At 48.8% G+C, this 21,342-nt stretch overlaps 1 protein-coding gene across 1 annotated transcript; it reads left to right on the top strand.

Annotated features, from left to right (window-relative positions):
* The first annotated feature begins 1,513 nt into the window (after positions 1-1,513).
* KLF9 (KLF transcription factor 9) lies at positions 1,514-17,025 on the top strand. Its single transcript, XM_048931303.1, has 2 exons — positions 1,514-2,040; positions 13,347-17,025. Exons 1-2 carry the CDS (start codon positions 1,563-1,565, stop codon positions 13,574-13,576), a joined length of 708 nt encoding a protein of 235 aa, XP_048787260.1. The 5' UTR covers positions 1,514-1,562; the 3' UTR covers positions 13,577-17,025.
* Positions 17,026-21,342: the final 4,317 nt, after the last annotated feature.

Genomic DNA, 21,342 nt, shown 5'->3' with positions numbered 1-21,342 from the left:
TGGAATGTTTTGGTTTGATAGGAAGGCACTGCTGGAAGCACTGGGAGTTCTGTGAAGACTCAGTGCTTCCTCAACATCAGTCAGACATGGATTACCTTCCAGCTGTTTGACTGGGTGGCAGGATTGGGCTGAAAAGACAGAAGCCAGGAAACAAAAAAGGGTCTCACAGATTCCGTGCATTATACAGTTTGGGATTGAAGGAGTTGATGTCATTTCCCAGAGCTCATAAGGACCCGAATTTAACAAAGATGTGAGTGTGTCCCAAATGCCCCAACATAATATGATTCCTAAAGAAAAAGCCTAGTAAGCTACAGCCTCACTGCAGAATGTTACAGTGGGAATGGCATTTCTGCAGCAGCAGGCTGTGATGCACAACAGCACTGCTGATGTCACGAGCAGCGGAGCAGGGCAGGGAAGGCCCCGCCGTGCCCGGACGGCGAGGCACGGAGTCACCGCGGGTCCTCTCCCGGCCCTCACAGCATCACGCCCAGCAGGCCCGGCACCGGCTCCCACCTCGGCCCACGGGGCCGCTGGGGAGAAACGCAGGAGGGCTGTTGCCTCACACACCCCTCCCCCCGAGGACCGGCGCCTCCGGCCGCGCGGCGATGTCGCCCCCCTCGAGGGTCCGCCACCAGGACCTCGCCGCGGGAGACGGTAGCCGGGGGCTGCCCCGGTCCGGGAGTGGGGCGGGGCGGGGCCCGGCGGCTGTGCGGGCTCTGCGCACCCCTCGGAGCGCGGAGCGGATTGGCGGCGGGCAGGGCAGTGACATCAGCCGGCGCACTTTCCATTGGCCGGCCGGTTGCTGGGACGGCAGGGCTCCCGGCGAGACACTTAACCCGCGAGGCGCTGGGCGACCCCCTCCGAGCTGCCCCCCCCGCCTCGACCCGCGCCCCCCGCCCGCCCCGCGGCTCGGACCGCGGTCTCCCAGGGTATTCGACGCGCCCGCTGCCCCGAAGGGCCGCCGCCATCGGCGTCCCTACGTCCCGCGCTTGGCATCGCCCTTTTAAGCGGGCGCGGCGGGGCGCCCGGAGTAGCACGCGGCCTGCGCAGGGAGCGCGGCGATTGGCGGGGCGGGCGGCGGGCGGACACACCCCCCGCCAAAAGGCGCCCGCGAGCGGCGGGGGGAGAAGGTAAACAGAGCCGGGCGGCCCTGCCCGCCGACCAATCGGGGGGGCGGGCGGGAGGGGGCTCCGCGCCTGACGTGATGGGCCGCGGCGCGGCCGTGCCCCGGCAGCAGCGCGCGGGGCGGGCGGGCGGCGCGGCGGGCGCTCTGCACTCCTCTCCCGCGGCGCCCGGCTCCCGGCCGCGCCGGCTCCCCCCCGCCGGCTGCGCGCCGCCCCCGGGGGGCGGCGGTGAGGGCGCTGCCCGCCCGCCCTCGCGCCGCCGCCGCTCTTTATCTGCCCGCCCCCCGCTTCGCCGCCCTGTCCCGCTCGGCGGACGCCCCGCGCCCCGCCGCCCCGGCGCCTGGCGGGCCATGGCGTGCGGCGGCGCGGCCCCGGCGGTCCCGCGCTGACGGCCCCGCCGCGCCCACGGACCGGGCGCGGGCACGGCGCGGCCGCAGCATGTCGGCCGTCGCCTACGTGGACTTCGTGGCGGCGCAGTGCCTGGTGTCTATCTCCAACCGCTCGGCCGGACCCCCCACACCCGAGACGGCGGCGCGGCTGAAGGTTCCGGGGGAGGCGGAGACGGGCCGCGAGATGCGCGACCCGCGGGACGCCTGGAAGGACTACTGCGCCCTGCTGGCCATCGCCAAGAGCCTCCTGGAGCTGAACAAGTACCGCCCGCTGCCCGCGCCCTCGGTCTGCAGCGACAGCCTCGAGAGCCCCGACGAAGACGCGGGCTCCGACAGCGACGCGGCCGCTACCTCGCCGTGCTCCGGCCCCGCGCCCGCGCCGCCCTCCCGCCTGCGCGGCACCGCCGCCGCCGCCGCCCCCAAGGCGAAGCTGGCGGCCGAGAAGCGGCACAAGTGCCCATACAGCGGCTGCGGCAAGGTGTACGGCAAGTCCTCGCACCTGAAGGCGCACTACCGGGTGCACACAGGTCAGCGCCGCCGGGCGGGAGCCGCGTGTCCTCGGGTGAACCCGGCCAGCGCCGCGCCGCCCCGCGCCCCTCCTCCCGCTGCCCGCGCGCGCCCCCCCGCGCGCTGCCTTTCTCCACTCTTCTCCCTTCGCTCCTTTCACCGTTTTTCCACCGTTCCCGTCCCCCCTTTTTCGCCCCCTCCCCGGGCAGCGCAGCGGACCGGGACCGGGAACACGGATTGCGGGGTGGGGGAGGCGCGGCCGCTCCGGGCGGGGCTGCGGGGTTGCCTGCGGCAGCCGGGGAGCGGGTTGGGGAGTGCGGGGAGGCAGCTGAGTGGGGAGGGTCCGCCCGGCACACGGCGCTGTCCTGGGGCGGGCGAGCGGGTGCGGCGCTTCCCGGGGCCGTGAGGGAGGAGGGCGTGGCGGAGCGGGACCCGGCGCGGGGAAGGAGCTGCTGCGGCGCTGCCTCCGGATCACGGTTGCGGGGATTTCTCTGCTTTTTTTCCCCTTTTTTTTTTTTTTCTTTTTTTTCTTTTTTTTTCCCCCTTTAATCCTTCAGTGCTAGCGGCCGAGCTCGGAATGACGTGTGTGAGCCGCTGTCGGGGTCACGGTGCAGAGCACCTGCCTAAAAACTGCCCCGAAATCAGGGGTTGAGCGCTGGATCGGGGAGGAGCGGCTCACAGTGACAAACGCTGCCCGCGCGTATTTCATGCGGTTCGCATATGCATAATAGACTGGCGCTTCTCTCTGCGCTGTGTCTGTTGGCAGCGACGGTAAGTGGCCAAGTACAACGCCCCGCTCCCGGCAGATCGCACCGCGGGCACTGCCCGAGTCCTGAGCGCCGGCACAGAGCTGCCCCAGCGGGGGGCGGTGCCGCCCCCTGCCCGACCCGCCGGTCATCGGCATGGAGAGCCGAGCGCTCTTGCGCTCGGGGAACCGGAATGTAACCGAGCCCTGCTGCGGGAGCTTGGCTCACAGCGGCAGAGAAAAGGGATTGGCACCGTTTCTGCGTAGTGCCCAGTGCCCGGATACCCGCCCCGGTCTGGGAACCAACGCAGGCACGCACGGGGCGGCGTGCAGGGGATGACGTGCAGAGGGATGCGCGGTGCAGCCCCGCGGTGCTGCAGCGGGCGCGGTGCACGCAGCCCGTGCGGCGCGGACGAGAGGCAGCGCCCCGGGGCGGGGGGTTCGGTTCGGCCCCCGACTGCTGCGTGGGCAGCGCGCTGCAGGCTCCAGAGCACCGAAGTCCGGCGCCTCCCAGCGCGGACAGGTAATTGCTGCGGGTGGAAGCACGAGCGATGCCGCTGGTGCCAATTGTTTTTAATAGATGGCAGAACAATTCCATAGCAACAGTGGGATTCGATTGGACCTCCAGAGTTATTCATAGCAGCGTACTGCAGAGCATTAGTACTCCCTTCTCAGTACCATTTTTTCCTCCCCCCCCCCCCTTTTTTTTTTTTTTTAATTATTATTAAATATTTTCTGTGCTGTTTCTGAGCCTCTTGAATCACTCCCATTCACCTTCCATCAGGCCACCAAATTAAATCATTAAATTGCTCTCTTGCTGCTTCATTGCCTTTACTTGAAGCAGTTATACAGCTGTGAGTAGAAGGCTGCTTGTCTTATAACTCCTGGTCTTACAAAATAATTCTGTTTACCTGTGAGCTTCTAGTAACAGCATCTGCCCTTATGTTGAACGGACACTCACTGGAGTGTAGAGTTGGGATCTAAAGCTCATGGGACCATCTCTTTGGTAAGCTGATGGGGAGTGCGAAACAAAGTGTCAATGAAGGCAGAAGATCAGAAGACAAGAGACTTGATGTTCCAAAGTTAGAATTCTGTATCTTATGAATACTGTTTTAATATTCCTTGTTCAGAGGTACCCCTTATTTCAGAAACCAAAAATACTTGTACCCATTACCTTGGAGTTCAGCCCTATCAGCCTGCGGCCCAGAGGACCCAGGCTGGCTGTTTATCAGAACCCATTGGCAGCACTGGCCTTAGGAGTGCCATCTGCTAATAGCACTATACACCCTCTGCCTGCAGCACACTGTGCTTGGTAGGACGTGGTGGGGTAAGGTGAGGAGGGAGCCAGGCAGCACGAGCCCAGCCCTGACCTGCAGGGACAGTCCTTTTGTTTCTCACCAGGTCACTTGGTGCTTCTGGCATGTGATCAGACACTCCTTCACTCACCTTCACTCATTCATGCATGCAAACCTGCATGCGTGCAAAAGCCCGTGAATGTGAGGGCAAGCCTGCAGCTGAAGCTAAGCCATTGCCTTGCCTCTATCATCACTGCAAATAGCTTGAAGTTGGTTGTTTGGGTTCTGAGGGCATGAGCTCGGGTAGGAACTCTGTGCAGGCTACTCTTGGTAGCAGCAGCCCCAAGAGGCATGGGTGGCACTTTGTGCAGGAGAGCCGAGGTGGCATTGTCCCTGCAGCTCACAGCAAGAAGCTGCGTCAGGAAGGCAGGTGGAGGAGCAGGCCTACAAAGTGACCTTATCTCTGTCTCTTAGGCATCCCCTCCCTCCTGGGACAATGCTAGTTTGCACAGGATGTGCAAACACAGCTAGAGTTTGGCTGTGGCGGGGGGGATTACAGGAGCATTGTCTCTACAAGATACTCTCTAGTATGGAGGTGACATGGCCAAGCCCTGCAGGATGCTCCCAGGGGGCCTTCCGAGCAGAGGAGAGATGTGAACAAGACCAGAGGTCAGGAGGCAATGAACAACTGCCAAGCAAGAAAATGAGCAATAGCAAATTCACAGAGGGTTACCGTGAAAATGTAGAGACTCTTAAATAGGTTGGTTTGGAGGTTTGCTTGTGGCTGGTAATGTGTAGAGTTATTGTGAGCCTCAGAAATGAGGGGAGGGTGGGGTTGTCAGAGCAGGATGTGCAGGCCCCAGGATTTCCAAGGGAAGCAGGAAAGGCACGTGGGTGCACACACCGTCTGGTCAGAAGCACTGGGCAGGGAGCAAACAGCAAGGCAGTGAAAGGCAGGAGAGAAACTGCCTGGAGAAACTCAAATTAGGAGTATTTATTTGTAATGACAGTGTGAATCCAAGCTAGTCAAAGAGCATATGGCTACTGAGGGCAGGCCCTCGTGGTTAGGAAGGTGGGACAGAGGGGATACTGTGAAATTGGTCCCTGAGATACCTCTTGCAAGACGGATCAGAGTTTACTTGTCTGCGGAAGTACATCCCAATTGATGGGGAGTTCACATTTAAATCAGATGCCCATGATGAAGAGCATAGAAACTCCAAAATTGTGGTTGTGTGAAAAGTCCACCCTCATCAACTGCCTTTTCATCCAGCCCTGTAATTGTTGAGACCACATCCAAGCCACATGAAGAGCTTTGTAGCAAGGCAGCTGATGGATCCTTGAGCTGTCCTTGCCCTGCGTCTAAGAGATGTTCAGCAGTTGGCTGTGGGCAGAAGCCATGGTTGGCATTGGGTGAAGGGAAGCTGAGGAGCATATCTGGTGGAAAGGGAGAATAACACTGCAGCTGCTCAGTGCTGCAGTCTAGATATCATGTTGCCTTTCCAGCCCCCTATCAGTTTGGTTCTGACTGTGCTGCTTGTCATTTGTGTTCTAGATTACCGCTAGCTTGACAGACTGTACAGATGCTGATGTATTGACAATCCTCTGCTTGCCCAGAGCATTTTTAGGTATATCGTGGGAGCATAATCTGATATTTAGCATTTTAAGTCCTTCTTATCCAGCTCATGCAATGTCAAATTGCCAGTTCCTTTAGAAAAAGATGAGCAAGAAATTGAGCTATTAGGACATTTTTGACAAAATCAGACCTCCATGTGAAGCTCCTTTTCTCAAGAGTTAACAAAAATGTGTAAATTGCTAGAGTTCTGCTAGGCACGTTTCCAGGGCTCAGAGAAATATGACTGTACTGACTGGAAGAGCTGCCAGCTGAGTAAGGTAGGCACAAATTCTCAAGTGCTGTGTTTCCTGATTTTCACTTGTTTGGTTTTCTTTTGTGTTGTTTTTTGTTTTGTTTTTCTTTTCCTCTTTTAAAAATACAAACGTTAAGCAACTGCATGTGTCACAGTGCAGTAGCACTCCAGAAATATTTTTTATTTAAAAAAAACAAACATGTTTAATGGAGTGCATGTGTAGGATAGAAGCAGTGAGCAGGCATCACCCACTCCTGTTTCCAGATGGCAATACTGAAAATTCAGCTCTGTTGAGTTCCTGCACTCTGTTCTACGACACTGGTGACTGTGGGTAGGTGTCAGCTGCTTCTGTCAGCTATGTGGATCTACCTGGGAGTGACCACTCCCCACCACAGTCTGCCATTCTGTTCTGCACTGTGCTGCCCTTCCTTGCCTCACTGATCTCCGAGGCCTGTGGCTGGAGGAGGTGAGTTAAGACTAACAGGCCAGACGGACAGCAAAGCAGTATGCTTCCAGTAACTTTTGTTTGTGGTGGTGTGGTACTTCGTCCATGTCAGGTAAGGGGGAATTGCCTGGGAACACTATCTTGCCATAATTTGAAGGGTCTGTTGAAATACTGGCTATTAAATTCACACTAGATTGCTGAAAGTTATCTTCCTAAATGCATGTAAAAGTGTCCATCCAGTAAGGGATGGGCAGAAGTCATTAAGCACAGTCTGTGTGCACTGCTGGCCTCCAGTACTGAGATCATCTGCACGTGAACAGTCTGAAAAGACAGCAGCTATGAGAGGCAAGCGAGCTTGGCTTGTGTCCTCTTGCCTGGGATGGGCCAGTTTGGCTATGGAAACTCTGATCCAGTTCTGCAAACAGCTGCAGCACTGGTCTTTTCAGGGCCAGGTCCTCCATTGGAGGCCAAAGAAAGGCCAGAGGACACGGGGAGAGCTGGGGAGTCCCAGTAGGTCAGCAGTTTGGTGCCTGGACTCCTGTGTGCTGGGAGGTACTCCTCCAGGACACCTGGCCACAAAACTTCCCGACACAAAATGTCTGTGCTGAACTGTTCCTTTCTGCAGCTGGAGGGTAGGGAAGCATGCTGAGATACCTCACATGGTGTGTCATGGAACAGTTCTGGAAGCTGAAAAGCATGTTTCCAGGTCCCTGCTCTGCTGAAGTCTGAGGAGAATCCTCTCTGACTGGGAAAAATTTCTGCTCCTTACCTTGTGAGAGCTGTCCTCCCCTCTGGAAAGCATTTAATTATGAAGAGAGGACAATTATGAAGAAGCTTAAGCCCAGAGTTTTTTGATCCTGTATAAATGCCCTGAGCATCAGTTCAGAAGTTGATTTCTCCCCATTGCTCAGTCAATATTTAAGTATTTCTGCAAAATGGAGGAAGTTCAAATGAAGATAAGATAGAAAAGGAAAAGAGCTAGAAGATTATTGAAAGGACCCAAAAATCGACCGCCAAGGACACTCTGCTCACTTATGACTAGTGTAGATTTAAATCTCTGATGAGATTTTTCACCGTCCAGAGTCTCTCACTGACTGATAGGTACAAGGATGTACAATTCCACATAGAAAGACTTTTGTAAGACAGGGAGGGAGGGGTGCTAGTAGAGAGTCTTAAGGATGCACCTTACATCTGGTGATGTATCAGATTACTGGTAGGACTAAGTCTTGCTGGGCTGCAGGGATGAGATGTGGCTCCCAGCAGCTCAGCAGCGGTGGCTCTTAGCAGATGGATTTGCATCTGCTCTTTTGAAAGAAACTCAAGCACCTGCACTTATAAGTAGCTATTGAATGGTGGTTTTAAGGATGTTAGAGTAGTGTAAATACGTGCTGAAAGCAGCATTTTAAAATCTTAATCTTCCTGTGATATTCAGTCCTGAGTGCTGGTGAAATAAACCCCTTTGTGCAACCCCTCTGCCCTATGCCTATCCTGTAAGCAGTGTATGATCTTCATGCAAGATGGGCTGGCCATGGTTTAAGTATTCCAAAAGCCCTTGTTCTCTGCAAGCAATACCTAGTGTCCTCACTGCTCTGTTGTTTCTCATCACCTTCTCTACTCTGTGGCTGCCATGTGTTTTAATGCTCCAATTTTTTGGAACATCTCAGAACAAGAAAAAGGCAGCCTGAAAAGCCTTCAGTCTGTAGGCCCAGAAGTGGGCGTTCAGATATTTGTAAGTTCCATCTTCATCATAGCATCTTGCAAGTGGACGTTCTGTCAGAATCCAGTGTCACACGAGAAATTATTCATATGTGTAGGACAGGCAGCTACAATGAATGAGAAAAGTAAGAGGCCTAAGATATAGCAGTCTTCTGGCAAGGAAGAAAGACTGCCCTTACCCTAAATTTTTTTCTTGTAGTGAACATGTTCTACTTAGTTGTCTACAGAACCTGTGATTCTTCAGGAGACACTGAGACACTCAGGAGTGGCAGCTGAGTGGGTTCGCAGGAAAGTATGGGAAAACCAGAAAAGGTTATAATTGTTGTATCTAAGCCAAGGAACTATTGTTCAGGAGCAGGTCTTCTCCGGGTACCATGATTTTCTGGGAAAGTTTGAGCTCCACGGCCTCAAAGATTCTGGAGGATCTTATAAGATGCAGGCAGGAATTACATTTTCTTATTTGAACCATCCACAGTTGATTATGCACATTGAAGCTATGGACATGCTTTTTTTCCCCTATTTTTCTTCTGCCTTCCCACAGACCTGTTATTAGTGGTATTAGACTTGTTTTCCTAAGGTAGTTTTCCCTTTCCTTATGGCAAAAGATTTTACTCTTTGAGCTTTCCTTGTTTCTGTGCTTTCTCTTTTCCATCTTTCCTCTCATCATCTCATCTTTGATGGGATGGGTCAGAAATGCACAACCTGCTCTTGTGCAGTACACCTGGTTTTTCAGGTGGTGCTATGAGCAGAGATGGATGTTGCTGCAGCAGAAGATGGTGGCTAGCTGTGCCATGTTCACAGCCAGAGACAAAGTGAGAGTCAAGCACGGGTGCTATGTTCCAGAAGTCAAACTTGGAGTGATTCTTCAGTTTTGATGCGTAATACTTCATTAGTTGCTGCTATGAATATCTGGCAGAATAGTTCTACTGTGTGCCTAGTGGTCTCTTCTTTAATGTGCAGATTTGTCAGGGATGTCCATTCATGCAGCTGTAGCTACAATCCATTTGACTTAGTATCGTTAGCCTTGATGGCAATCTGTCCTGTGTTACCACAGATCCTGGTGTCTGACTTCACTTCTGTCAGCCAGAAAAATAGTACAAGACTAGCAAAGCAACCATCTTGGTTAGACTGTCTTACACAACAACAGACATCTCTGAATGTCTTTTGTGAAGTCAGTGCTCAAGCAATTTTTGTAATTCACTTAAAATTATTAGCTCATCACAGAAGCTCTATTCGTTCCAGTACCCGTGCATGCCCTGTTAAAGATAAATGTAGAAGTGTCAGTTTTATCTTCAGCTGTTCCAAACATGTTTTTTTTTTTCTTCTCCTGTATGGGAAAACTATACGCCTATATGTTGCTTGTCTGAATAAAGTCATCTTTTCTAAAGCTCGCATGAGCTGCAGATCCTAACCTTGGTCATCCAAGTCTAACACAGCATTTCACAGTGAGAAGGCAGATGAGAAATCAGGATCTCAGAACTACCTGCACTATTAACGAGACTGCTAAAGCCCTCTGTGTCTCTCTCACTCTCTCTCTCTATATATATGTATACATATTTTCCTCCAGAAACCCTTGCTGCACAAGAATACCAGGTGGGAAAATCAGGAAAATTTCATGGTAGGGCGAAAAGCTACTTTCAGTCTAGTCAGAATAAAATCAAAACAAAATGATGTGTAGCTACCTCAGGTTGTACAAAGCAACCAGGATTTAGAGTTTGAACTCTCAGGGAAAGAAGAAATAAACTACTCACAGTGGAGGGTGGGGAGGAGAAACAGGGATAGAAGGTCAGGTAAAACAAGAGGAGCAGAGCTTGAGAGGATCTACAGTGGTCTTTGAATCTATAGGAGATTCAAAGCAAGCCAGGGTTGCAGGAGCAGAGAAGGTCCCTGAAGAACCAACATTAGGTTGCATAGTTATGCCATCTTGGCATAAACTGTGCCTCCTACTGCACCTCTGGTGGCAAATCAGATAAAGAATGGGAACTCTAGATTAACCCATTCCTGTTATCTGTAAACCAGTTTCTTTCAGCTCTTACTTCTGTGGTTGCTTGTGTAACCTGGATATTTCTGTTGAAGAGAATTATTTACACCTTTGTATATTTGGGCAGAGTCTATCACACATAGTTTTAAGGTAATGCAGCACACCATTGGCCCTCCCTTCATGATTGGCAGAAACCCAACATCAGGCATGTTTTAGAAATGTAAGTAGTATACTGCCACCAAAGGCAGCCGTGCATAACAACACCCTGTTTTAGTAGTTTGTTCTGTTCATGCCCTAGCCGTACTGCTCTCAAAACTGGTGGGGAAAAATCATATGGAAAAAAGTACCTCAGGATTAGACATGGAACCAAAATGGATGCCTCTGGGTGGAGGCAGCTTGAGCAGCATTGCAGCTGTGCTGTGGCCTGCCCACCTTTGCAACGCCTCTGCTGCTCTAGGAATCAGCATGCCAAACTCAGCCAGCAACTGCAGGGTTCGGCTCTGCAGAGCGCACAGCCATCACCTGTCATCAGGCATCTCTGCCTTGCCTTGAGAGCCTCTCAGTGCATGGTCCGCTGCTGTGCTGCTTCAGACAGTCGATGAAGTGCTGTCGTTCTGGGTTCGTGTAATTGGTGATGGCTCCGTAACTGAGGGGAGCAGCAGGTCTCCAGGCTCAGAGACAAACACTCCGTGCCCAGAGAAGTCTCCCTCCCCCTTGTCTCTCTGCTTGTGGAGTTCCAACACTTCCTTGTGTCGCGGATTATGCCTGGCCTACTTTTACACATGCGTTTCTGAAGCAGTTGTGACAGTCTCCTAGAGCTTGCACCGCCCAGTGAGGAAACCCTTTGCTGCTGCTGCACTCTGGTGGGTGGCAGGAGATGGCCTGCACCGGGCCCCAGCTCCGTGCTTCAGGAATCACCACAGTCTGTGTCTGTCAGTGCCCTGAGCCCAGGGCATGACTCCACCACACCAGACCCCCATGGCCTTCCTGCCTCTGCTCCCAGCCCAAGGGTGGGTGCTTCTGCAGGGAAGATTTTCTTTCCTCCCTTCCCTAGGGGGTGATGTTTGTGCCTGGACATTGCAATGCTGTGAACTGGTATGAGGGATCCCAGGTCAGTGCTGCCTCTTCCCAGAGGCTCATGGACCCCTTGCACCCACAGCAGGCAAAATGGCTTTGCAGGGCAGCGATGGTGGTCACACCAGTCCCATCACATTCCAGAAGGAACCAGAAAACAGGTTGTGTTTTTTCTTAACTTCTGCAAGCACCAAAAGTTAAACACCGCTTTAAGCAACCAGTTTGGATACTACCACACCTAGACAGTAGAAGCCTGAGCCCCAGAGACCATGGCCCACGGGCTAGGTGCTTGGTCTCTATAGCAAATCAGGCACTTGTCAGGCTGAAGGGCTGTCCTGAGGCAGATGATGGGAATGCATCTTCCAGTAAGGGCTGGGATGCTGAGTTGCCTCTGATGCCCTGGCCATATACAAGATGCCTCCATGCATGCAGGAAGAGTAGTACCACTGAAATGCACAGGATGCTGAGTGTGGGCAATGGGCAGAACATGGGCAGACAAGATCCGTGACCCTATTGTGCGGTGCCTGCTGGTGCCACACTGACTTGTAGCTGCAGCCAAGGCCTTGACACGTGTGGGTGAACACACAGCTTTAATTAAGTTAATATCTTTTACACAGGCAGTGGTTGTTCAGAAGGGCTTCCAACCATGTTGAAAGGAGCACAGCAGGGAGATGAGAGGTCTGTAAGAAAGCCCTGCAGGCCAGGGTGGCTTGGGGCTCCATCTCTTCCACTATGATGTACCAAACACTGATCAGCCAGGCTCAGAGCAGTCTGTGCAGCAGGTAGCACCATGTAAGTAGAATGCTGAACCATTGCAACATCAGTGTCATTTAAGAGACTTCCACCAAGAGCCCGTTTATCTCCAGAATCTCAGCTTATCTGATCCATTGTCAAATGTCTCCTCACCATGGCATCCTTGGGATGCCATGGGCCATTCCCCTGGCCCCTCACCACACTCCATTCTCCTCCCAGGACCTCAGCATTTCACTCCTGGCTGTCCTCCTTCCTGCTGCATTATCCATGCTGGTCTTCAGTCTTTGTTCTCAGCTATGTGGCTGGGGAATTCTCAAGGGCGCACGCTCTTGTAAAGGACTCTTTTTCTCGCAATCTACAAATGTAAAGGGAGTTCATGTTTTGTGCTGAACTGCACAGTACCAAGAAATACTGGAGTTCTTCAAATTTCTTTCCAATTCTTCCAAGATGGAAAACTCCTGGGACAGTTTTTATATTTCATGGTTGACTATAAATAGCTGTCACATAGCTGTCATTTTTATTCCCTTCAGGAGATTCTTAAGAAAAGGAATTAAGGCATCAAACAGCTCTGGTACATGATGTATGTGACTGAAAGCTTTTGTGCAAGCCTAAACGTTTTTTATTTCCTTTTGTGTCACGGAATAGTCAGCTTTGCAAAGACATTTGTGCAAGGTCCAGGCAGCCTGCAGGGCTGAACCGCAGGAATCGGGAGTGTCTGGAAGGTGACAGTAGGTATTGTTCACTCCTCTCAACCTTGCTTTTAAAACAAAGGTGCGGTATGTTCTAGGTTAAGGTGTTTGGTTTGGTTCTTTGCCACTGCTGCAAACATTCATACCGGTAGAGCTGTGATAACAAAACAGTCCTGCCTGCAGATTGAACATTTAAAAGACAGAGGGGAGAACATTGCCTGCTGGAACATCTCAAACTTCTGGGGGAAGGGAGGTGAGGGGGCAGAAGCCTTCCACTGGCAGGCATCATGGTTTCTGCTCTGCAGATTTTCAGCCCTGAGGCTGCAATGCTCTTCCAGTTCCCTCCCTGCTCAGTCCTTCCTAAGCAGGAATTGCAGGTGAAGGATTTTCTTTGGCTGCTTTTCTAATAGTTACAGATGGTTCTGTTCAGCAGAATGGAAGTACCAGAGGAGCAATACCAGCATTCCCCTCTCAAACCGTTGTAGTGCACTCGACATAAGGAACACAGAGGCGTAGGCAGGTCTCATCTGTTGTTATGACAGTCTGTGGGGTCATGTAAGGCTCTGCACTGGAGCTCGAGCTGCATGCCGTTAGAGGGGTTTTGGCTCATGTGGGCGGTGAGAGCAACACCTGACCGAGTGAATCGTCAGCAGCTCAGCTGGAACGTGTGCCCTGATGGGAAGCAAAGGCCACATCCCTCCGGTCAGTGCTGCCTGCAGTCCCCCTGCTGCTTGAACACTTTGTCATGCTTTTCTCCCTACAGGCGAGCGGCCGTTCCCCTGCACATGGCCTGACTGCCTTAAAAAGTTCTCCCGCTCCGACGAGCTCACCCGGCACTACCGCACCCACACCGGTGAGAAGCAGTTCCGGTGCCCTCTCTGCGAGAAGCGCTTCATGCGGAGCGACCACCTGACGAAGCACGCTCGCCGCCACACTGAGTTCCACCCCAGCATGATCAAGCGATCCAAAAAGTCCAGCTCTGGTTCCTTGTGAAGGCAGAGCTGGCCCAGGAAAGGGAGCGGGGTGCAAGAGCCACAGCTGTGGCCCGGAGAGCAGTGGCAGAGGAGGCCCCGCTCACCATCAGGAAGCACATGTAGCTCATGTCCAAAACCTAAGCACTCGGCGTGCTCAGCTCCTGCTCTCCAGTGCTGGCTGGCAACAGCCATCTTGATGAAGGGGATAGCGGCAAGAGGGAAGGATGGGACCACCACCTTCCCCAGTCTGTCGCGTTCGGACTGGCACACGTATGTCCTGCGGGACGGTCCGGCCAGTGACACCACAGTAGCGTGACTCCGAGGTCTTTGTGATTGCTGTGTCATGAACATGTTTTGTTGAACAATGTAATGCTGCTTGTGTTTAGAGTCTGTCAAGTAAAACCACTTTCCGAGTCACATAAGTAATTCTCAGATATAAACTCCATAGCACATTGTAGAAGTGGGTTTACTTCTATCTCAGAACGATACTTCATTTTAAAAGACTGTTAAGAGAAACATTACATGTGTTACTAATAGCATCCAATTGATATTCTGAAATAAGGTGAATTTATACTCAAGAAGACCTGTGAAACTAACTGGGTCTTTTTAATTTTTCTTTGTATTAACTATACTTTTGAATATAAGCTGCACTTTTCCAGTAAAAACATGTGTAATTCAAGCAGATACTTACAGCAAAAAACACCGACACAACAACTCAGTCATTTTCTGACCATATGTGTATTTAGCTCTGTTATTCGTTTACCTGGAAAAATACAAGTCAGCCTACATAATGTGGCGGGGAGGATGAGGGCAGAAACATACGTCTCTCAATTGATCTATCTTTTCATTTGTCAATAAATACAGTACTGTACTATAGAAATGCCACTAACAGTGCTTTATTCTGCTGTGTTTTCTTTGAATGGATGCATAACAGCAGCTACCATCTTTATAAACTGCTGCTTTTTTACAGGCTCTTTCTCTTCATACACTTGCCTTAAAGATTTATTCTCTTCATACACGTGCCTAACTCCTACCACGTCCAATGGGAGTTCCGTGTGCTTATGGAGAGAGTAGACCTTTCCTTAAGAGAACTCTGCTGATGGAAACAGCTAAATTTATTGTAAAGAGCGCTTCAAAAGGGCTCCTGTATCTCTTGATTGCTGTTTCTGTAGAGTATGAGGGAAAACCATGAGCTAATTGGAAATACAACGCAGAAGATGTGTCCTGATATTCCTTCTGGCATCAGCTTCCCTGGGTACCATGCAGTCGTACCTGTGTCATATGTGACACATCCAATACTGATCAAGGCAATATTACTTTAAATTTAGAGCTACTTTTTCCTCTCTCCGAGGAATAAAATGATCACTGAACAGAAACTTTCAAATCATGATAATTTTCTGTGCATTTCATCTTCTTTATGTTGAAAACATGAACCATACAAGGTTATTTTTTTCCCCCTCCCCAGCTACTTGTAGGGGGAAGAATTATGTTTACACATTATTTCTTCCAGAATCATTCTTTTTCTGTTCTGTTTTTACTCCTTCCTCCAGAAGAGGAAGGGGAGGTGCAGCCCTGCTATAGAGACTTAGGGCCCAATTCATCTCGGGAGTAATCACACTGAAATCTGAAGTGTTTCCACTGCAGATGAATTTAGGTCATCCTGTAAAATTCTGTACATAAAGATCTTGTTAGTTCACCTGCAGTTACAGTATCTTATTGTTTTACCTGATAAAAAGCTTGCTTCCTAGAAACAAATGTTAAGAAATGAACTCAGAGAGTAGAGTATTTTCTTCTACAGTTGTATAAGGCTTTCAGCATTAGAAATCAGTTTGCATATAGTGTTTTTACCTGTGTAGTTCTTGATAAATTCCGTCTATGTGAAGAGAACTGCTTTTAAGGCATTAGGGATACTGAGCAGCCTGTGGAGTAAAAGGGATGTGTTTTCTTCAGTGAAGACATCAGGAAACCAAGCACACTTTCTACCTCCGTTTCAGCTTTGTGAAACATTTATTTTAGAAACCAAACTTTAATTTCTGGTGTCCAAATTGAGTTGTAGGATCTCCTAAGAAAAAGAGGTAGCCTCGGTATTTCTAGTGATCTAGGAATACAGAAATCTTTCTGCTTACCAATACTGTTAACGCTGCCTTGTTGAGTGGTGTCAGGGCCGCGCGTCACCCAGTGAGATTCAGTGGAGCATGCCCATTCATCTTCTGTCTTCTCTGTGAAGATCATAGTAAGCTTTCGAGTCTGCCCCACAGCCTGGGTTGCTGCAGTTTTGTAGGACAAATGCAGTACTTAGAATGTTAAGGCCTGGTCCTGTGAAGTGCACAACACCCTCACTCGCTGTCAACCACAATGGGAAGTCACATCTGATAAGCAGCTCCTAAACCAATATGCAAATGTTTTGGTCACTTAGTTACCTGCACATGAAAGCAAATGGCCAGATTCATGGATCCCAGCTTCAATATTTGGGGTAGAATGCACATTTAAGGAAATGCCATCGTTATTTCTTCCATTTCTAAAAGAATTAATGGGGGAGGGAAAGGTACTTAGGTCCACAGAAGAAGGGGAAAACAGATTTAGGTTGTTATCACTGATGACAACAACCTGTTTCTGAAAAAAGAAACAAAACCTGAAACAGTAACAAATTTGCTCTAATACATCCTGTATTTCAGCATAGGATAGACAGCATTAACATGATTCATTAACCACTAGCAGAGGACATGGGGAATAATCAGGTGTAGGGAATTCATTTTATCATGTTATTCATTAGGGTTTTTAGTTGTTCTTCTAGTAAAGACAAAGAACGGATCTAACACATGAACAAACTCCAGGTTAGTTTTCTGCATCTTGAAGTTAGGTTTTGAAGAGTGTTGCGATGTTTGAAAGAAAAGGAAAATCAAGTTCTCTAATACCATTCGTACTTATTGTACTATTTTGGAAATAATTAATAGTGCTGAAGTTAGGACAGCTCCTCTCCTTGGTTAAGAAAGCCCATTACTATAGAGAAGTCGTGGCTTTAAAGGTATAGCTATACATTTGTCAACATATTTCATTTTTTGAAACAGTTTTTCATGACCGTTATTACAGATCTGTTTTCAGTTTGCAGATGGACTTAGTCCAGCACACACCAGACTGGACTTGTTCTTCAAAATGCTGTTTTACAGATTCATGATCTGTAACACTGTAAAATACCAACCTCCAGCAGTTTAATCAGTTTTATTTTTGTACAGTATTCGTATCCTTTATAAGTTATTTTGCTGTCCTGTTTTGTAAATCACATGAAATTGTAAAAAAAATAAAAGCAAAAAAAAAAAAAAAAAAAAAAAAAAAGTAGGCATAGATGTTTTTGTACATATGTATATACGTTGTCCAAAACAAAAGAAAAAAGAAGAAAAAAGAAAAAAAAAAATGTCGTTCTGAATGTTTGGAGTCAAAAGGTGATCATGTAAACCAGTTTGGATGGTTATTAAAAAAATGCTGCTGCACACGATGAAATCCATGAGTGTAGTGCTATATGAACCTGTTTCAAAGGTCCTGGCATTGCTTGTTGTTACTAATGAAGCTTTAATCTTGTTTCTCTACTTTTCCCAGCTATGTTCACAGATGCTCCCTCCCCCCCAGTGGGCAGGCACTTGCTGTGGCAGTAGGGGTATTCTTCACTGGCCTGCTGTGCCGATGCAGCCGCTGAAGAATCTCACTGGCATTTTCATTCGGGAATAGCTAAAAGCTACCAATACAAAATAACATCATTTGGCACCTGGGAACTGTGCTAGAGTGCGGCAGCAAGATGGGACCCAAGGGGACACCCCTGCACAATGTGGGCAGAGATGGAGGGGTGGAGGTGTGCCATCCAAATCTAGAACAAAATTTTAAGTATCCTCCAGATACTGGCCTGAAACTGTGTTGGCATTTTCTGCCCTTGTCTGAGTGACCAAAGGACAAATGCATCAAACTCAGCATAGAGAGTTTTCTTTTTTTAGTTTGTCATTGTTTCTACAAATAAAGGACACAGGGTTCGTTCCCCAGAGCTTATTCCCCTGCTATCCCATCATAAAAGATGTTCCATACACTTTTTATTCTTACCTTATACTATTTAATATTTGTCCTTAGTGCTCTAAATGGAAAAGGTAACAAAATTTTCCTGATACAGGCAGTGCCTCAACCTAAAGAGGACGTTTCCAGCCATTGACATCCAGTGCTCTTTGCTGAATAGTCCTCCCAGGACTGATATAATCTTGGCTGGGATAGGCACAGCATGTGAAGACTAGCAGCACTCCCATGGATGCTGGCTGGAAGACTCAAGCAGTGACTTGTGGAAGTGTGACCCTGAACACAGTCCGAACAATTCAGACAGCACAGTTAGTTCTACAAGGAGAATTTTTCATTTCTTCTTTCTGCTGAAGAAACAAGAAAGGGTGCCACCCAGTGCAATAAAAGCCCAGTTAAATGCCTGTGGGTTCCTGTGACTGCTAGAATGAATTTCCCTTTCATGAGAGTCTAAACCAGAGAGTCTAAGCACTCACTGAGAGCTAAGGAGTCAGGGAGATCTCAGACCTCCAAGGCTTTTGCTTTGGACGCAAAATCTCCTTCGGCCTGAGCTTTCCACACTTGCCATCCACATCTGAGAAATCAGCCACTTAAGGTAAAGTCACAGCAGTCAGAACAACATACTTCCCAGAATCCTCTTTAAAGAACCACATTAAATAAGCAAGGGAATCTTTTCCACCAACAGAAATTTTGCTATTACAGAGCTTTCAGTGCCATGTTATCCTCAAGTAAGAAACTCCCTGTCCTTTAAAACATCTTCCCAAGCACTTCCACAGGTAGTACAGAGCATTTCCCATTTTGAGCAGGGAACTTCTTGACTGGCAATCAGTTCCATATATTCCAAACTTTTTTTTTTCCCCTCCATATTATTTTGCAGTGGACTCTTATGCTATGAACCACTGCATCATGGACTCAGTGTTTCCAAGCAGAAATCATTTGAGAGAACCCACAAGATACACATAACCACTAAGTCAAAAGCTGGGGAAAGCTACCATCTATGTAACACTAATGCTAAATCCCTAAGGCTGTTTTACAAGATCACACACAATCCAGATTTTACCTGGAAACAACACTGGTCGGTTTTTACATTCAATACACCATTTTTCACATTATTTTTCAGCTGAAACATTTCAGCTGGGAAAGCCTTACTGTAAACTCCTCCATGCTGAAATAAAGGAGGTTCTCTCAATAAAGCTTACTATAGTAACTTGTCATGACAAGAGAAACTTAAGGCACACTGATGCTTGGGGAACCGCGTGCACACTGGACCCTACTTTAATTATACTGGCATCAATCCAGTGTGTTTTATACAGAACTTTAAACACTACAGAAGTTCTGATCATACAAACAGCAGTCAGGCTCAAAAGCAGGTGCAAAGTGGATCCAGATTCCTTAGTCACTGTGTTCCATTGCATCAGTGGTTTGCTACCTGAACACACCTCTAAGTGTCATTGCAGCAGCGCAGAGGGGCTGATGGTGATGGTGGTGACTGACAGCACGTCCCCTCACCCTCTGCTGATCATCTGCTTTGGTTTTACCACGCTCACAGTTTGTAATTCTTGTGGGTGGACAGTGTGGGAATGAGAAACACATACGAACAACAGCCTCCTCCTCCCCCTCCTCCCCACGCCCTTTGGTCATCCATGACAAAGCCATCACACAGCCCAAACTGAGGTAAATGGTCATCAATAGCTTGTGCTCAAGATAAGCAGCATAATGTTCACAGTCTAAAGCGTTGATTACTAACTGGGGAAGGTTAACATTTGATGCGTGTGAGGTTTCCTCCTGGGATCTCTTTTTGGAATCCTGTTCGCTCCTCGCCTCCTTCTAACGATTCGAGAACAGTAAGTACTCCTTCTCACCACTGGGTGGAGGAATAAAGAGCGCGGCTCCTCCTGGGCTGAAAGCACTGCTTCTTCAGCTCTTTGGAAAACAAGTGCCTCTTTTACACTACCTACTGCATAACGCCCTATGTCAGAAGTACCTGTTAAACAAATCAAGTTTAGAACTCATCTTGTTCTGGCTTGTTTCTTTTGCTTGCCTTCCCCCACTGTCTAATACCCCTATTTATTTTCACCACTCTTTTCTAGAGCTTTTCTGCACAGATACCTAACCATATACTTCCCCCTTTAAATTATTTGACCCTGATTTTGTTGAGGCCTGTATTCCCTTCATGCTGCCTGTTTCCTTTATCCTCATCTGCTCTGCCCTTTTCCAAGGTCCCTTGCTAGATTCTGCAACAATTTTCTCAGCTGTCACTTGTTCCCTTCTCCTTGTTACTAGTAAAGCTAACTTTTCCCACTACCATGCACACTCTCAACAAAATAAGTTTTGTTTGTTCAGCAAGTTCATGCTTGCATGCAATGTTCTCATCTCTATGTGCCACAAAAAGACTGACAATCTGCAAGTAGACATCTTGCTTTTCTCCATGTACACACCAGGCACATTCACCAAGATTTCATGTAGCTTCAGATGCAATTGATGCAAACAATTTGCAATACTAAGATCTATCCAGTGTGTACAACGTTACATTTTGAGACTAACGTACTGTCAACAGAGCACTGGTTTAGAAGGGTTCGCTGATCAACAGAAGAGAGACTGGACAAGGGAATTGCATTGAGAGCAACAGAGAAGAAGAAAAGTGAGGAAAAGCAGATGGAATCCAGTGGAAAGCACAGAGATGGGAACTGCAGGCAAGGGATGGCGCCATTAGGAACGGGTTGGACCACAGCAGAGGAAGAGGGCTGCCAGGCTGACGCAGTGCTGGCTATCGGCTCCGGAACCTTCTGCCTCCGTTGCTCCTTCTTGCCTTTATTTTTCCACATTCTCACTACTGAATTTCAATATTGCCACTGTATAATTTTCAGTGGTTAAACACATCTGTTACCTGCACCAATATTCTCTTGGTATGTACCAGTACAGCCTTAACAATGAGCAATGTTAGCACTGAAGTAAAATGGAGTTTAACTGTCATAACTACTCTGAAATCATCCCCTGCATACAAAGCGCTACCTTCCATCCAAGCTGTTGAGACATGCAAAGGACAGCTGGATAAGTGACCTCACAGAAAAGAGATGGCTCTTAGCACATTTAATCTGTGAATAAAGCAAAAATATCCTTACAATTTCCTGAAGTCCAGGTTAGGACTTTTTTAGAGCAGAGGTGAATTAAATTCTCTTCTCAATCTCCTTCCTCCCCAAATTATGATGTATTGAATGGTGGTTTTATTCCAAGCTAGCAAGACACTGGGAAAAATGCTCTGTAACAAAAAGTTCTAGGAAAATGTATTCTGGATGCTATGTTTCAGTGAGTCAGAACAGAAGAGAGCAATTTTGGCTCAGTTATTCACAGTGAAGCTGGAGTGCCAAGGTTCCCCCCTGCCTGTGATGCAGGCTCACTCCAGACACCTCCCACCAGATATAATGCCAGTTAAATCAAACAAAACTACAGAACACCTTTCAAGAAGCAGGCCTCTCTCCCACATCTCCTTCCCCACAACATTCCCCATGTCATACACATGGGCAGCATCAGCTATCTTAATGTTATGCCCATTTGTAAAACAGAATGACAAACTGCACTACTTAAATAATTGCTAGCTTTAACATTTGCTTTCAAGTAGACATAGTGAAATGGCACAGGAATTGGGTGAGAAAGGTGAAAATAAAGGCCTATTGGTAAGTGCTATTCAGGTAGTTAAGTATGGAAACAAACAAGAAAATGCAAGCAAATGAATGA

Source organism: Lagopus muta, chromosome Z (genome assembly GCF_023343835.1).
Source record: "Lagopus muta isolate bLagMut1 chromosome Z, bLagMut1 primary, whole genome shotgun sequence".
NCBI classification, from domain to species: Eukaryota; Metazoa; Chordata; class Aves; order Galliformes; family Phasianidae; genus Lagopus; species Lagopus muta.
This window is presented reverse-complemented; position numbering and strand designations above follow the sequence as displayed.

Coding starts and splice junctions, on each gene's coding strand:
- KLF9 (XM_048931303.1), top strand. CDS start 1,563: ATGTCGGCCGTCGCCTACGTGGACTTCGTGGCGGCGCAGTGCCTGGTG. Junction 2,041..13,346: donor GCACTACCGGGTGCACACAG/GTCAGCGCCGCC, acceptor TTCTCCCTACAG/GCGAGCGGCCGTTCCCCTGC.